At 39.5% G+C, this 17,180-nt stretch overlaps 2 protein-coding genes across 4 annotated transcripts; both read right to left on the reverse strand.

Moving 5' to 3' along the window:
• Positions 1–2,310: 2,310 nt before the first annotated feature.
• On the reverse strand, positions 2,311–6,313 carry mtg2 (mitochondrial ribosome-associated GTPase 2). The gene is made up of 6 exons (XM_023299239.3): positions 5,862–6,313; positions 3,820–3,967; positions 3,436–3,551; positions 3,113–3,331; positions 2,878–3,016; positions 2,311–2,799 (listed from the first exon to the last, which is right to left on the reverse strand). The coding sequence occupies exons 1-6, from the start codon at positions 6,105–6,107 to the stop codon at positions 2,405–2,407; spliced, it is 1,263 nt and encodes a 420-aa protein (XP_023155007.1). The 5' UTR covers positions 6,108–6,313; the 3' UTR covers positions 2,311–2,404.
• A 1,614-nt stretch (positions 6,314–7,927) lies between these two features.
• On the reverse strand, positions 7,928–16,398 carry LOC111588719 (SS18L1 subunit of BAF chromatin remodeling complex). 3 transcript variants are annotated; one of them, XM_023299240.3, is made up of 11 exons: positions 16,143–16,392; positions 15,264–15,340; positions 15,092–15,176; positions 14,743–14,875; positions 14,114–14,365; positions 13,156–13,320; positions 11,637–11,738; positions 11,023–11,115; positions 10,755–10,874; positions 10,540–10,667; positions 7,928–10,097 (listed from the first exon to the last, which is right to left on the reverse strand). In XM_023299240.3, exons 1-11 carry the CDS (start codon positions 16,209–16,211, stop codon positions 10,071–10,073), a joined length of 1,251 nt encoding a protein of 416 aa, XP_023155008.1. In that variant the 5' UTR covers positions 16,212–16,392; the 3' UTR covers positions 7,928–10,070. The 3 variants fall into 3 exon arrangements, with proteins under 3 accessions (XP_023155008.1, XP_023155009.1, XP_035799303.1); XM_023299241.3 differs by lacking the exon at positions 14,114–14,365 and having other exon boundaries at positions 16,143–16,398; XM_035943410.2 differs by lacking the exon at positions 11,637–11,738 and having other exon boundaries at positions 16,143–16,390.
• Between the last annotated feature and the right edge of the window lie 782 nt (positions 16,399–17,180).

The following is a 17,180-nucleotide window of genomic DNA, read 5'->3' on the forward strand; positions in this document are numbered from 1 at the left end:
CCAGAAAGGACGTTCAGTGTGCATGCAGTCATATTCTACTGCTCTGTTTGCTCTGTAAGGTGCTACAGTGATAATTCACTAACACAGGTAACTTTCTCTCACCTTAAATGCCCCTCTCCTTTCAGATTGTGTTCGTATCTCACTTACAATCGCTCTAGTGATTGTAGTTCTGACCTCAGAGCCTCACCTTGATAAAGATCCACCTCTCTCATAGTCTGCACATCTGTGTTAAATATTTAATCACTGACAAAGAGAGGTGAATGTTTGTCTGCGTATGATAAAAACTGAAAAAATAATTATTTGTTATAGGTATCAATTTGTGGAACTCCTCACCAATAGACCTCAAGGTCAAACAGTTTAAAAAGTAATCAGACATATAGTCATGATCAGATAGATTTTGAGTAGCTGTTTGTATCTGTGCAACTGATCATTGTTGCACATGTACGGAAAAGGGGAAAAAACGAATAAGGGTGAGTATGCTCTCACTGACAGGCAGCTCAGAACATCCCTAGACAATTCAGCAAAACAGTCATTTTGAACAGTGACAATAAGTCAGTGCTGTTTGTTTCAGTGTTCTTCTGCCCCTGCCTGCAGACTTATGCAGCTATAATATAAACTAGCGTACAGAAATATAGCAGTTGTGATTGTACACTGGTGTATACACTGAAAGAATAGAACTGATTGTCACATATGCTTTGTACAAATAAGTATGCAAACATCTCTGCCATATCAGATTTTACCTTTTTTTTTCTCCAAATGATGTTCATGAAAATATTCTCATAGGATTTTAGTCCCATTTCACATCGTGCTTATCCTTGCACTTACATCAGTTATGTAAAGTCCACAAAGAGAATAAATTACACAGCAGCCTCCACTGCAACATTAACTCCAAAGGAGGAGGGTGATGTAGGATAAGCTTTAAAAAGTCTGCCAGCTCCTGCATCCACACTAATATGTAAACTATATCTATGACCTGAGTATATTACATAGTTCTGACAATTCCTTTACTATTTAATGTACCTATTTAATTGATTCTTCTTTTACTTTGTCACTCATTTGAACGCAATATAACAACACGGTACACCATCAAAAGCAAAAATATTTCTGCAATAAGTGGCACTTTTTGAGACAAGAATCATGTATAAATACATTGCACAAGCAACATTTTCACCATTAAGGGCATCAATTAAAGGTCCCTTATTGCAAAATACAATTTTATTTGTGTTATGTTTTTTTTTTTTTTTTTTAATAAACATAGAGGTGTGCAATAAAAGGTGTTAAGATATAAAGATGCTCTCATCTGCCATCCCTTAACCACCTACATGACTAGTTAGCTCGCCAGCTTTATAAGCCAGTAAGAATTTGACTCAGGTGTTATTTAACATCAAACCAACCAGACAGCATGCTCTACCTGAAGGAAGCAGCAGTAGCTTTACGGTTTTCAGAGCAAAACCGCCCCATTAACAAACAGCCCTAAAACCAGAAGTTGTACAGTCATGGTGAAATGAAGCATCTCTACAGTAATTGGAGTTTTAAAATTGAAACATATGCTGTGGGGACATTTGAGACTGAGATTAATTTGTTGAAAAGGTGGACGATATGGGAACTTCAAGAGCTCCTGGAGAAGGAAGCAAAGCAAACCTGCTGTATACAGAAATAATTGTTCCATGGAGTCACACCTCAGTTGTATCTCACCTTCACCTTTAATTTTCAGCATTTAGGGAAACACAGCACATACCTGGAAAGAATTCCAGTGCACAAACAAAACTGTTGGCTTCTCCTTTGTTTATCTACCAGCTTTCAATGTTCTCTACTCACTACAATTGCTCCAGTAAGTACGATATGCTGCCTGAGCAGAAATACAGACAACAAACATCTCAAGATGCCCTCTGATGTCTTTATTTGGGCTCTGCACTAGAGTTGCTTAACTACCACAAAAGTTCAGTTAAAAATGTATTGTTCTGCACAAACTATGTGCAACACATGCCCTCTGCTGGTGAATTCGGGAATTGCATTTATTCTTCCAAACATGTTTGGTTATTGTGCGTCTTGTACTCACTTGCTCTGTCACTGTTCTACATCTGTGTTTTTGTGGTGAAAGGAATTTCCTTGGTGTCTTTACGTGCAAAAATAAACTTCTGCAGACTAAACAGCCTGACCTTAAACAGTTTTTTGTTTAAACTAAAATTCAGAAGTGTATCTCTGTACAAGTTGTATAACATAAAGCTGCTAGAAGCAGCAATAAAAGTGTCAAGAAACCCTAAAAATATCCCACAGCATTAAGTAAATATCATTCATTAATAACAAATGTTATGTTTTGTGTATATATTTATTAAGCAATTGACATACATTCTGTATCGTCCAGTGTAAATACATATCATCAACATATCTGTGACAGTTTTTCCTACCACCTGGTGGGTTTGCCTTCCCCACTACCGTCCCCTTGGAGGTAGCCATCGTACAACTCCCTCAGGTGGAGAATGAGCTCCTCTGTGTTTTGTCCTGTCAGAGCTGACACCGGGATGATCCTCTGGGTGACGTAGCTTTTCAGAATTTCTAACTTCTCCAGAGCCTCAGGTAAATCCATTTTGTTGGCTATGATAGCCTGAGGCCGCTGGGATAGACCAGGCTCATACTGGTCCAGTTCAAAACGCAAGTGTTGGAGATGTGTCCAGGGCTCTGGTGCCGAAAGATCCAGAACAAAGAGAAGGAAACGACAACGCTCTATGTGACGCAAGAAGGAGATGCCCAAGCCTCGATTTAAATGGGCCCCTCGGATGATACCTGGGATGTCAGCAACTGCACAGAGTAAATGTGAATGAAAATGAGGAAATAAGAAGAATGCTACAAAATATGCATGTTTTGCTTAAAACCAACCTGCAACTTGCTCGTGATCCCGGTACTTGACAATTCCTACATGTGGGTTGAGTGTTGTAAAAGGGTAAGCAGCTACAGCAGGCCTGGCATTGGAGATGGCTCTCAACAATGAGGATTTCCCAGCATTTGGAAAGCCAACCTGACAAAAAAAAAAAGAAACCCAAAAAACCCAATTCAATACATTTACAAGGTTGACAAGCCTTTTGCTATTCATAAATTGAGTTTTTCTCCTCACCAGTCCAGCATGGGCCATGGTGCGTAGCTCTAGCTGAAGGACCCGCTCCTGGCCTGGTGTTCCTGGGGTTGCTGTCATTGGAGCACGGTTCTCATTTGACAGAAAGAATCGATTCCCCTTCCCTCCAGCTCCTCCAAACACAGCCAGGTACTCCTGTCCATGCACGGCAAGGTCTACTACCATTTTGCCCTGCTCCTTTACCACAGTTCCTAATGGCACCTTTATAAATGGAAGAACGTCACAGGAAAGGTTCTGTCAGGCTTTAAACATCATTGAAGTGTCCATAGATTACATTACAATATTGATCAAATGCATGGACTCACACAAATGTATTTTGGGCTGCCGTTCCGGCCATAACAGTTCTTGCTTCTTCCTGATTGTCCATCTTCTCCCTTGTAAACAGGAACCACTTGTGCCAATGATTTGACAAAGCGGTCAGCTGAAAGCAAACAAACAGAGAATGGAAATGAAGCACGTTCTGGTCTGATAAAGAATAATGCAAGCCCTATTAGTGATTGTGTTGACAAAACTAATTCCTAATGCAAGTAACATCTAATTGTTCATTATACTCCACAAAATCTAATTACATTTAAGCCAATGAGCTTTATCATAACGAACATATCTTGTGTAAAGATAGTGTGGAATATTGATGGCAAACAGACTAGTGTCAGTACACATTTGTGTAACCACACAGATGCCACACTTACCCTTGATAATGATGCTTCCTCCATCGCCTCCATTCCCTCCGTCAGGTCCACCCCACTCTTTTCGAGGCTCACTGTGAAAGCTGGAGGCCCCCTTTCCACCCGAACCAGCCACCAGCTTCACACGCCGACGGTCTACAAAGTGACGGGTCTGCGGGACACATCAAGAAATAATCACATAGGTGATGAACGCCATGCTTGAAGCAACTCTGACAGTTTGTAAGTGATTGACAGCACAACAGCATTAGGGTGGATTACACAAAAATAATATGCAGTTAGTGTTTTGCCATTTATTGAACAATAGTGTTCTCTTAGAAGAAATTTATAACATTATGAAACAATGCTCAAATGCATTTTAGAAATTTCACAAAACTTGTAATTTTGTTCCTGGTGAAATATTTTTTGGGCAACTAGTGTAAGACACAGTTACTGCTAATAAACACTTGAGTAGCAAAAAAAAAAAACAGTTCTGCACGTGTAATATTTAATAACCATCTGTAATAGCAAATGTTTTACAAGATGGCATAGCAAATTATCCAACAACAAGAACACATTATTGTTATCATTCAGGTTGATAAAATATTTTTATCGTTGTTTTAAATAATGCAGAAACCCCACATGTACAAATAGCAAAGCAAGTTCAAACCTAACTTTGGATATTTGTGAAGCACTATGTGCATATGGCACAATTATACAAGATACAACAGAAGAGAGTACACGCCTGTAAGAAAAATGTCAACACAGTTACAAAATGACCTGTGGCGACAAGAACTTCTCAGTTTTGGACCTATGCATGTCTGCATCACGACTCCACATCCAAAAAGAACTGCTGCATGTAGTGATAAATGTAATTGCGAGATTTCACAAAGATGGGAAAGGATACAAGAAGCACGATTAACAAATAAATTAGGAAAAAAAAAACACATTTGCAGCAGTAAATAGAAGGCATAGAATGAGCAATAGCACGGACAGTGAGCTGCTTTTACAATCTAACTCTGAAAAACAGAAGAGTAGGTGCTTCAGACTTGGCACAGATGTTTTTCAAATTAATGTTGTTTTAAAATTGGAGTTTCTGTGTGAAGGGCATTGCATAAAATCATCATACATGAACCTCTACGGACAGCAGTCAAGAAAAATGCCCTTGGTAGCTCAGATGGGTGCAGCATGTTTGATGTGAAACTGGTCAGGACAACTGCAGTGAATTCATAGTCCCACACAGGTGGGCTGTGTCATGATATGGATTTGAATTATAGATTGGTGTTGGGGAGGTAATATCTGTAGATGGCACCAGGAATGTGAATGATACACCAAAATACTGGCTGGCAAGAGGACTAATGGTCTGCAATAACTTGGTAGAAGACAAATATTCCAGCATTATATGATCCAAAGCACACAATGACATGTGGGCTGACTTGAATTCAACAGAACACATTTCGAGTATTTTAAAGACAGAACTTAACCCCTTCGGCAAAGAGCAGATGAACAGCTGAATAAAATAGTCTCTGAGAGAATGACAGAACATCATCCCCAGCAATGGGGTATCCAGCATGCCAAAGAGTATTGAGGCTGCTAAGTGGATATACAAAGTATTTGGAAGAAAGAAGATTTGAATTAAAGTACTAACTTTTGTGAAACTGAGCTTCTACTGAGGGGCCCAAGTCTCAAGTCTGAACAATAGATCAATGTAAACTGCAATTTTACTTTGTCAGTTTTGCAATTTCATTTTCATTATCAGGTGTAATATTTCATTATCACGTCAACTATTACTTTACTGCTTCTGAATCATTGCCAGTATTACGTCTTACTTTTGCATTCTAGTCTTATTTAAGCTGTCTTATTTTTTCAATAATGTAGCATTCTTATATCATATTGCTTTTCTATTAGACATTGTATTTATTCTTATGTTATTTAACTGTTTTCTGAGCAATATCTGGCGAGATTAATAAAGTTCTGTTTTATCGTATTAATAACATAGTATATTTAAACTGCTGTAAACCAGGTAAAATGTATAATAACGTCAACATAAAGTTGGACCAAACACGTACCAGCTTCTTTTCAGACATCTCTTTCTTCTTCGGGTTTCCTCGGCTTTTGTCGTACAGGGTCGAGGAGGTGCTAACATTTCTGACACCAACCGCCGTTCGTCTCCACACAGGAGAGAAACCGACACCGAAAAACCTCAACTCGACATGTAAAGCCTCTTTTGCTAAAAAGCATCTTAAAACCATGTCGGAGGAGGAGAATCGAGGAGTTTTAAGCCTCGACAACGCCGTCAGCATTGTGCCCTTCATCAGGTAGCTATTAGTTATCAATGTAAACTAGCAACCGGTTGTCAGTGTTACCATGGTATCACCTAGACTTACTAGACAGAGAGATAAATAAATGGTAAAATCATAATGTCAATTCACGAATGATATAGATTCCTTGTAAAATTGCCCGACATGTTCAATAACACAGCAACTGCCCACCGCATGTTTACAGACTACAAGAATCGCAACTACGGGAGCCGTAAAGGGACATTGCGTCCCTACGCTGCTACTCTGTGGTCGTCTACTGCCACCTTCTGGTCTGGAATGGGCAGACAGAAGAAAAAGAAAAGGTACTGCTACTAAAACTCCAAAGATTTGATGTATGTCAACAAATTTTGTTAGCAGCTAATGTATTACTTAACTGATAAACTAAAAAGCTGAATAGTTTTGGTTTGTAATTTATTTTATTGGGAAGTCTTGATAAAAATTTGACTTTCTTCAGTGACTAAACCACCTTAGTCACAATCACGATCCCTGACTGATATGGAAATGACTTTAAACAGACAGCACTCAAACCAGTTCATTTATTAATAGCTTTTTTTCTGCGTCTGAGTATAATGGCACGGTGATGCAGCAGTGTTGCCTAACAGAAAGAAGATTCTGGGTCACTGGCCTTTTTGTGTGATGTTTCAGGTTCTCTCCACCGTCCAAAGACATGCATGGTAGTTTTAAGTGGCGATTCTAAATTGGCAGGTGTCAGTGTGGGAGCGCGTGATTGTCTGTCTCCTTGTGTTAGACCTGTGATAGGCCTGTGATGGACTGCTCTGGCATGTCCTGGGTGTACCCTACCCTCCTGCCCAATGTCATCTATGATGCAGCTCTCCACTATGGTTGAAGCGAGTATAGATAATGGATAAATGGATGGATGGACTTCTGAGTATGAAAATAATATAGAGCCTATAACAAATATTCACACCTTTTCAAAGTTTTGCTCTTCAATCACTTTTCAGCATTAAATCAGTCTTTTTTTTTACACGAATTCACAAAAAAAGCTTTCATGTCAAAATGAAAACAGATTGTTCTAATAGTAATGTCAATTATAAATATTAAATGTAAAATAGGTGATTTTAAGTATTCAACACCTTTAAAGTGACTCACTAAATTCATCACAGGTACAGCCCACTGATGCTAGAAGCGAACTATGAATGTGCCTCAAGTGATTGTAGTATAAAGATACCTGTGTCTGTAAGGTTCCATTACTGATGAAATATTACACCAACACAAAACACATCATCCCCACTATAAAGCATGGTGGTGGCAGCATCATGATGTGGAGATGCTTCTTGGCAGCAGTCTCTGAAAGGCTTGTAAAGGTAGAGGGTAAAGTAAATGCAGAAAATTACATAGAAATCTTAGAAGACAACCATTAAGACAATGATCTAAAGCATACAGCCAAAGCTACACAGAAATGGCATATAGACAAGGTGAATGTTCTTCAGTCCAAATAAGAATTTGTGACTGGACTTGAAAAGGTGTGCAAGGCCGATTAAGACTGTCATTGAGAATTGCAACCAAAAGAGCATCTACTAAATTCTGACCTGAAGGGGGTGAATACTCATGCAATCACTCATTTTATATTTTTAATTAACTGATATTACTTTGTAGAAATCTGTTTTTCTTTTGACATGAAATATATAAATTTTGTAAATTCTTCTACAAAAAGTGAACTCATCTTGCTCATGATTCAACATTGAAAAGCAACTAAAGGGAAAACTTTCAAAGGTAGTGAATACTTTTTACATACACTGTTGCCATCATGTGATTTCTGACAGTTTCTTGACAAACACTGAAAATGCAGACACTGAAAAGGAGAAATGTCAGTTTATTTTTTATATAACAAATAGTAAGAAAAGACAGCAGAAAAGATCAGGCAATGCAGTCTTACAATAGCTAAGTAGATAACATTCATATTTTGATTATGCACATCAAACTTGACTCTCTCCTCTAACATATGTGCAAAAACGCACTCACGCATGTATGCACCACACACACATGCACACACACACACACACACACACACACACACACACACACACACACACACACACACACACACACACAAATGAGGCGTACCACCCACGAGTGATGACACTCTACATAGAACTGGAGAAGACTTGCCATACATGTTCAGTTCACAGTAAAATGAGACACTGATAATGGTTCATTATAGTATATAGAGAAACCTGTGATTGTCAGTGTTGAGTGGTACATATTTATTCAGCTGTTTGACAGCCAAGAATCTCCTATTCTTGATTACCCCTGCAAAATGACTGCAACTGTTGTGTTATTCCACCCCTCCGAGGTAAATTGAGTTACAAGATACTGCAAAGCTGGACCCTAACAACCACACTGATAATCCTTATTACTGACTGAACTGTCAGAAACAGTGGCTTGTGAAATGATTAGAGGTGCTGTCTGATTTCTTTTAAATAACTAAATCAATAAATTAACAATAAGATAGATAGATAGATAGATAATTAAAATAAATATGTAAAATAAGTACTTGTATGACATGTAAACTAAAAATTATACCGCTGCAACACTTCTTATCTTTAACATTTCACTCATCTAATACAGAATAGGATAATAAAAGTTTAGTTAGCTTAATGTAGCGATGAAACACATAATCTATTCGTAGGTCAGAAATATATTTTTTTAAATGTCACATGTCAGTTGAAACCTTCAACATAACATTTAGTAACTTGGAACAAACCGGCTCTTTACCATTGCTGCGTGCTAAGAAAAGACAAACAATGATATAATGTGAGTTCACCATAAGACCCAACCTCAACATGACCGACTGAGTGTATTGCACTTATTGAAGTAGGGGTGCAGGACATGCTACTGTTCTGTTCCTGTGGTACTTTGGCTTTTTGAGTATCGTTTGTCGAAAACAGCCTGCATGGCACTACAATACAAAATCTCAGACAATACATACACTGTCACTGCAAAATAAAGTGCAGACAAAGTGGCAATGCTCTTTTTTCATGTAAAAATCATTACTGAATGGCATCAAAGTGTAACACCTACTAACTCTGCAGACATTGCATGGGCAGAGCAATGCCACTGAAAATATAGTCTCAAAAATACTACCACGATGTAGGATTATCATGGACCATGATACACATTTTTTAAATCTTGATCATTCAGCTATCTAGCATGTCCATTACCTCAGTAAGACATATGTAGAGAGTGAAAACACATAATGTTTGACCACACAGCAACACATCACAGTTTGACTAACACAGACAAACCACCTGATCGCGTCAGGTTCAAGGACCAACATTTTTACAGTCATAAATTAGTATCCCTTATCATGAGATATAACAGTGTTTCTACTAGGAATTAAAGCAAGAGCTGGACCTGGTCTATTAAACAAATGTCAAGGTACATTTCTTTCAAGGCTAATTTGCTTTTTATAACCACAACATGTTACAAACCAAGGTCCTGCGCCGTGCGCCGAAACAAAACAAAAAATACATAGCATGATTTTTTTTTTTTTTAAAAAGAGGGATGTAAAAGAAAATAAACTAAAAATTAGGATGTGGGGAAAATATAAGTAAAAGTAAGGGTCAAAAAATTAAGCGCAAGACATTTGCAGGTTGCTGAGGCACACATATTGTCTCTACTGATCCTTTTTAATAGCCTGTTTAATTCATGTAGACTATTAGCTTCAAATGTCTTGATTCTACAAGCACCCTGACTTTCACAGATGACCAGTAGCTCTTCACACCTTCAACCATCAACTACAACCCTGTAGCAAGTAAAATGGGTGAGGGAAGCATCACATTTGACTAGATTATGTATTTTTAGCTAGAATGATGATTAATGAAAGGATAATAAATCTAATGCAGCCAGATCTTCTAATCCACAGCTGAGCCCAGCACAGAACTGTTGAACCGTCCCAATTCTCTTCGTCTTCCAACAGCAAAACGATGCGGTGCTTTATTGCTGATAATTTCCATACTGACCCTGAAATATAAAAAAATAAAAGATATAAACTACAAAGAATTTTAGATAATGTGCTGCTCATTTCCTCTTTTCTTTTCTGTTAGCACTGAGTCAGACCACAGTAGCTTTTTAAGTTTCCTTGTTTATCACATCATTTCTGCATGAATCATATTTCAGGATATTTGAAGCTCAGTTGAATAAGGAAACAGAAAACAGTGTTTTAGTTCATGATCAAATACAGTATTGGTTCTTTTGGGCCAAAGGAAGCCTAGATAGGTTGCTGTGTTTTATCTGTTAGACATCTTAGAAATTGCACAAATGTGTGGCAGTATGATCCACATAAGCATACATTTTTCCCTGAAATAGAAAGCAAGTAGTTTTATAAATTATATACTTAAAAACTGAGTCTCTCTATTAACTTAAATTCTGGCTTAAATACATATTATTACTAATATTTATGAACCTGTTCATAGGCATAGGGCCTCTGCGTCTGTGCTCCAGGGCCTCCCTGTGAAGAGCGGTAGGATCCATACTGTTGGCTTTGACCCTGCTGATACTGAGAATACTGGGAAGATCCTCCCTGGCCAGGACCTGCAGCACAGGAGTTACATTAAGTTTATGTGTACTTTTGTTTTGCGAGTATGTTTGCGCACAACGAGTTGTAAAAGCTGTTCAAACCGTATCCCTGTGGCTGCCCGCTGTAGCCTTGCTGAGAGGAGTACTGCTGTTGGCTGAAGGGCTGCTGCTGGCCAGAGCTCTGCTGATACTGGGCCTGCTGTTGACTGTACTGAGAGTTACCTGCAGGTATACATGCCAAGCGCACTTGTCAGCTGTTAATTGTGTGTGCGAACAACTTACTATAGTTTTGTTTGGAAGCACTTGGGCAAATTTTGATGTGAAGCTGCAGGTAAAAACACATTAAAAAAAAAGTTCTTTTTTTTTTTACCTCCTTCATAGTAATGCTGTGAGGACTCATCAAACGATCTGTCGTAGCCTTGCTCACCATATGAAGACTGCTGATAAGCGTACTCCCCATGACCTGTAGAGAACACGATCCAAACACATGCAAAAACTCCTCTGCTAAGGCAAAGCCCACCGACATACAAAAGAGAAATTATTATTCGCACACTGCAGCCTAAACATTCATAATACATGTGCAACCGCAAAATTATACAAACTGCATTTTTCAAGGCTTTTCACTTCATCATTATGCACAAAGCACAAAGAAACACCCCAGAGGAAGCGCTCTCTTCAACACATTGCTATGGCACTCCTGAAATCTGAAATTTCGGCACACCAAAGGGGACAGTATGGACACAGACACACTGGCAGGAAACAGATTTGAGACTAATGTCAGGCTTTTGCGAATTTGTCTTTTTTATATTTTTCATCTCCTACAATAGGAGAAAAAGATGATGGTTGGGAGAAGGAGCTGAAGCTTCAGCAGTAAATCTGGCTCAGGGCCTGTGGGATAGTGCTGAAAGGAAATGGAATGACTTGTAGTGGGGGTTTGTGTGTTTGAGAGCTGTGTGTATGAAGTTTATGGATGTGCATGATTACCATCAGGGTAATACTGCTGGTTTATGGGCTCGCTGGAGCTCTGAGTGTGTCCATACTGCTCTCCGTAGAACTCGTCTTGTCCCATGTACTGCTGTGCAGATCCTGCAAGACAGGCGACACCACGATTGGTTAAACAGTTGGTTGGATCAATTGGCCGCTGAGTGAAGGTCCTGAAGGACTGAAGGGGCTTTGGCCATCACTAAATTGTTCCTAGCTAATCATAACTATTGGGAATAGCTGTGAATAGCCACTGAAATAATATAGCAATTATAATGTTGCTTATAATTGTTCTTTAAATAATGTACAGTACAAGCCATTGAAAATGGTTCTCTATGGGTTGACATAGTTACATAAAATAATAATATAAAGGAATATTTTCTGGGCCAATCCCAAATTTTAGAAGTGCTACTCAAAGTGACGCAATTACAGAGGATAATCAGATGAAAAATTCCATGAAGTGTAAATTTTGAGGAGAAAATGAGGACTACAGAAAGCCATGTACAGTATGAGGGAGAATCTGATCTCTGCTTGGTGATGGTGTGCAGAAACTCCAGATTCCACTTCTTGCCTTTGTCCTTGAATTTTATCTGATGAACTTTGAAAACCCACAGAGCAAAACCTCTCAGGGAGATGCAACAAAGAGCCAGTCTAATCTCCTTTTCAAACCACAATGGAGCTGAAAGTTTCCACATAGGCATGAGCAGCATCATGGACAACACTGACATGTCAACATCAGCAACAAGAGCAAAACAATCTCGCAGAAATATTTCTTCTACTTCCACATAGGACCAACTAGTCATAGCTGATAAAGGGGCCCTAACAACAGCTAAATAAGCAATCAGGAAAAGGCTGCTGAGTGATTCATCCAGCTTAACTACGGACACAACAATTCCATAACATGATTCTGTCTGGAAATACCCCATCCAGTCATGCAAGGATAACAGTGTCAGGGAGAATAAGGACTTACAGCAATGGCCTGTTGCCCTGGATTTAGTATTCCATCCTTTTTATATATCTAAGTTACTGCATGCCAAGTCTACACCCTTCAAAAAGACATAACAGAACAGAGGGAGCTATTATTAGGCACATGCTGACATAGCAAGTAAAGTGATTTACAGAGACAGGAACCTAATGTGACGCTGGTGATACATCTCCAGTCTGCTTCTTAAAGTTGCAGGGAGGCAACTGGAATAGGCACATCTGCAGATGTTTAACATGACTGTCACTTTATTATCTTCATCATAATACTACAACACTTCTTATCGAGAGCTTTCACAGCAAATTCAGCATTTCTAATAATCCGAAAACTTTGAGACTGGCATCTAACACTACAATGGGAACATCTAGAAACCTGTCGACCAGTTCAATCAGTCAGTTCCACACGCACACGCACACGCACACATGCACACATGCACACACACACACACACGCCCAATCATCATGCAATCAAACACAACCCAAACAAACTCACTGAGCCGAGCGCCAAATCAAAGTAGCACGAAGAAGTCTTACCACCTACCTTGCTGGGAGGAGCGGTAGGATCCCATGGGCCTCTGAGACATCATGCTGTTTCCTTGACCTCCCTGACCCATCATGCCCATGGACTGCTGTCCCTGATAGTGTGGGCCCCCAGCCTGGGCTGAGGAGTAGTGTGGAGTGGCAGATTGTTGGTGCATCATGGAGACTGGGGAGGAGGTGGGATTATTGCGGGAGAAATCTCACACATTATTCCAAAGACGTAACACTTTGATCTATATTCAACAGCATACGTAGCATTCTCAGGACTGAGACTGGCAGAAATGTGCAGAATTAAACAAATAAACAAATGTAGAAAGGAGGTCCATGGCGATCAGGACACAGGGGGAAAGCCAAAAAGGAGTCTCGTAGCAGTCAGGGGTCTCACAAAGAAAAATCTCTTTAAAGAGATGCTTTCAAGATGCTGCTCTGAAGTATAAATGCAAACAAAGCCAGTGAAGTCAGTGCATAGACGGAGGTAGAATAAATACACATGGACATCCAGGGAAAGAAGGGCTGCATCTCAGGGTCAGGGGTCAGAGATTAGGAGAAATTAAACCTGGAGCAAAAGGAAGGCAGGAGGAGGCAAGACACCTCTCCGATGAACTGAATGTGTTTGGTAGTTTTGATGGTTGGCCTAAAGGGAATTTAAAGACTGACTGTGGATTTGCATGTAAGGAAGCATTTAAAATATATCAAAGGGGCATTTGTCATGAAAACACTCAAAGGTAATTCAGAAGTTTGTAACCCTATCTTTCGCACTGCAGTTGAAAGGCATTACTGTCATAATCCATTCCTCTAAGTGTTAATTCTTGCATTATACTTCAATGACAAATAGAAATAAATAAGGCATTCTACAAGGTATATATGTCTATATAGAGATTAAGGGTTTTGGTGGGTTCCATTAGCGCAGAAGTGATCCAATAGACCAATTCTTGATAATCGGGCTCCACCTGGCTCACCTGGGTTGGACTGCATGTTGAGGTTGCTGCGGGAGGAGGAGGAGGAAGAGGATGAGGACGAGGAGGAAGAAGAGGAGGAAGAGCCATAACCAGGCCCGGGGCCCTGGATCATGCTGGCCTGCGAGGAGGGTGCAGCGTGGCTGTAGCCGGACACCGAGCTACCATAGCTGCTGACTGGCAGGCTGAGGGACGTGGAGGGAATAGTCGACTGCACCTGACCAGACTGCTGCTGCATGGGGGCATGGCTGGGGCCTGACGACACACGAGCACAATCAGAACAGCCAGCACACGATCCCATGTGGGGCCACATCTTGGTAACACATTCAGTTCATCTTTACAGGAAGCTCGCATGGTGGTACGAGGACAGAGTAATGAATGTTAAAGATGTGTAGATAGTCATTCTAGCTGCAAATAAATTTGACCATCTGAAAACCACAGATACTTGCAGGCAGTACAGAAAAAAAGACACTGTGGCATTGTATCTACAGACAAACATGCAGCAAAGTCAGGATCAGACAAGCATGCAAGACGGGGGACAGACAACAAAAATGGAGCTGTAGTGTGGAAATAATATTCACGTGGACCAAAGGAGAGGATCTGTAAAAAGCACATTTGTGACGAACTCTTACCGTTGCTCATTTGACTCTGCATCATTGATGTGGGGGGAAGTCCTGGTGCCATGTTGTCATTGAGGTTGTTTGGAGCGTGTCCTCCACTCTGGCCCATCCCGCCAGGACCCATTGACATATTTGGAGTGGGAGGCTAAAAGTTAAGACACAAATTCACATATTTTAGCAGCAGCCATATTTGACTGATATTGCTTAAAGATATTGTCACAGAATATATGCATTTAATTTCTGTTTTTCAGGCATTTTCTTTCAATGTTGCACCATATGGACATTTGAAATACTTAATCTAGTCTGATTAGTGCATGAATCTATTAAGTTACATGATCCTGAAATCACAAATCAGACTCACCGCAGGTAGTAGTGACTGCATGTTCTGATTTGAATCAGCTATTGTGGCCAAGTAAACAAGATTTCTGTGCAGGATCTGCTGATACCTGTCAAGAAAAACGAAAGATTTAGTCAAGTTTTACTCTTGCCATGACAAGGCTCTGCTCAGGGTAAGAAAAAAAAAGAACACTTACTGTGTGCATTCAGCTGTCTTGCCTTTGCTTTGGTAATCCATGATACGTTGTATTAAATGGTGATTTTCATCCAGCATCTTTGGGAGACAATAAAACAACTTCAGCTCTCATTGCAGTGTAGTAAATTATCCTCATTGCTGTCCTGGATTCTCAGAACTTCAACTAGACAAGGATTTTTGTTTCTTTTTTTCTGGGTCACCTTTTTATTTTTTGACATTTTTTACATAATGGAACCAAATGAAGATGCAGCTTTTCAGTCCTTATTTAGGACATCGTTTGAAAGTCTGTTCTAAGGATGGGTTGTGCCTTTTAACAAGAAAATCCGGTTCAGTCAAGGATAAAAGCAACAACATTTAGAGCTCAGGCTTGTCCTGCGATGCTCTTTTCCCTCCATCCTACATTTCCCTTCTATTCCCAACGTAACCCATATTTTTTTTCCCCTTTTTTCCTAAAGAGAGCAGGTGTAGGCTACACAATAACCAATTAAACGTCTGCCAGTGGTCATGCAACTACAACCAATTAAACCCCGCACATGCTTTAAATTTCTTGGAAACAAAGTCGCAAAATCTAAAGCTGATATTTATTTCCCATTTAAATAAAGAGAACTACTATTGTGGAGGAATCAGCCAGAGTGACAGCATCACAAGGAAGCAGGGATCCAGGTAGTGTTAAGAATATAAAGCGATCGGCTGCATCTCGGCTTTGTTTGGTTCGCACCTTCAGTTGACTGTAACGTTACAATACCAGTTGCCATTTCTTTGACATTCACCACAGGCTACTTTCTCTGCACTGGAGGAGCATCACACACTCCCCATCCATCCTGGAAGATTTAAACACAAACGCCGCGACGCTTTAAGATTTTTTTTTTTCCCTTTTTACCTTTTGAATCGTCTGCTGTGTCACCTCCCCTTTACTCCTGGGGCGAGCCGATGAAAACGCCACCGACATTTTGTCATATGGGAAATAAAAGCGCTTCTTTTATTCTAATATTTATTATCGTGAGCGCAGCCCCTCTATTTGGTTACATAGTTTCTCCATTACCGGGATATAGGGGTATTGACGATGCCATACTTCTGTCCCCGAGGAAGGGGAAATAGAAAACACTTGATTTATCTGAATGGAATTAAACACATCATTGTGGTGAAAATGTTATTTGTGGTCTGCGTGCAAATAATGGCACAGATAATGACGCGTTAGGTGACAGTGGAGCATCCCTCTCCCTCGGTGTTTGGTACAGTCCGAACAGTGAGTAGCCTACCAGTTCCCTTTCCAGACGGGTTTCCTTTGATTCATGAAAGCCAATCAGTCTGTGTAGGCGAGACACGCTGCTCCGCCTCACAGTCTGAGGATGAAACTGTTGCAAAAGTTGTTTCTAGCACCTCAGGATGTGTTCTTTTTAGTGTCACACAGTCTAGTGTCCATATCTGTTGGAACAGCACCATACACCTGACAGCTTCTGGCCTACCTCCTAAAAGATTTCAAACAAACTTCAAGAGTTCAAATAGCAAGCTAGACTTCAATTTCTGTTGTTTGTCAATTTATACTTTAAAAATGACCAGTAATTTTTCTTAAAAAAGTTATTACAGATTTTTCTTGTTTTGTTCAATTACATGTAATAGCCACTAGAATCACAAAAAAGTATTAATTTACATGAACATTTAAAAAAAAAAAGCCCAAATCTGTAAATAATGTTCATATAAAAAGTCTCTACTTTTACAAATGGTAATTTGTTCTTTTACACTGCAACACTGTATTGTTTTTAACCAAAATTTATATTTATTTTATGTTTATTTTTCATTATTTGAAAACAAATATAAATATTAAGGATTAAAAATTTACTTTTTTGTTATTTTTCAGATTTTCAGTTTTCGGAAATTACAGATTGAACTATTTCCAGTTATTTCAAAGAAATGTTGA

Source organism: Amphiprion ocellaris, chromosome 8 (assembly GCF_022539595.1).
Source record: "Amphiprion ocellaris isolate individual 3 ecotype Okinawa chromosome 8, ASM2253959v1, whole genome shotgun sequence".
Lineage (NCBI taxonomy): Eukaryota > Metazoa > Chordata > Actinopteri > Pomacentridae > Amphiprion > Amphiprion ocellaris.

Coding starts and splice junctions, on each gene's coding strand:
- mtg2 (XM_023299239.3), bottom strand. CDS start 6,107: ATGAAGGGCACAATGCTGACGGCGTTGTCGAGGCTTAAAACTCCTCGA. Junction 3,332..3,435: donor GCAGCCCAAAATACATTTGT/GTGAGTCCATGC, acceptor CCATTTATAAAG/GTGCCATTAGGAACTGTGGT. Junction 3,017..3,112: donor CCATGGCCCATGCTGGACTG/GTGAGGAGAAAA, acceptor TTTTTTTGTCAG/GTTGGCTTTCCAAATGCTGG.
- LOC111588719 (XM_023299240.3), bottom strand. CDS start 16,211: ATGTCGGTGGCGTTTTCATCGGCTCGCCCCAGGAGTAAAGGGGAGGTG. Junction 14,876..15,091: donor TGCAGTCACTACTACCTGCG/GTGAGTCTGATT, acceptor CTTAACTTTTAG/CCTCCCACTCCAAATATGTC. Junction 11,739..13,155: donor CTACCGCTCCTCCCAGCAAG/GTAGGTGGTAAG, acceptor CCTGTCTTGCAG/GATCTGCACAGCAGTACATG.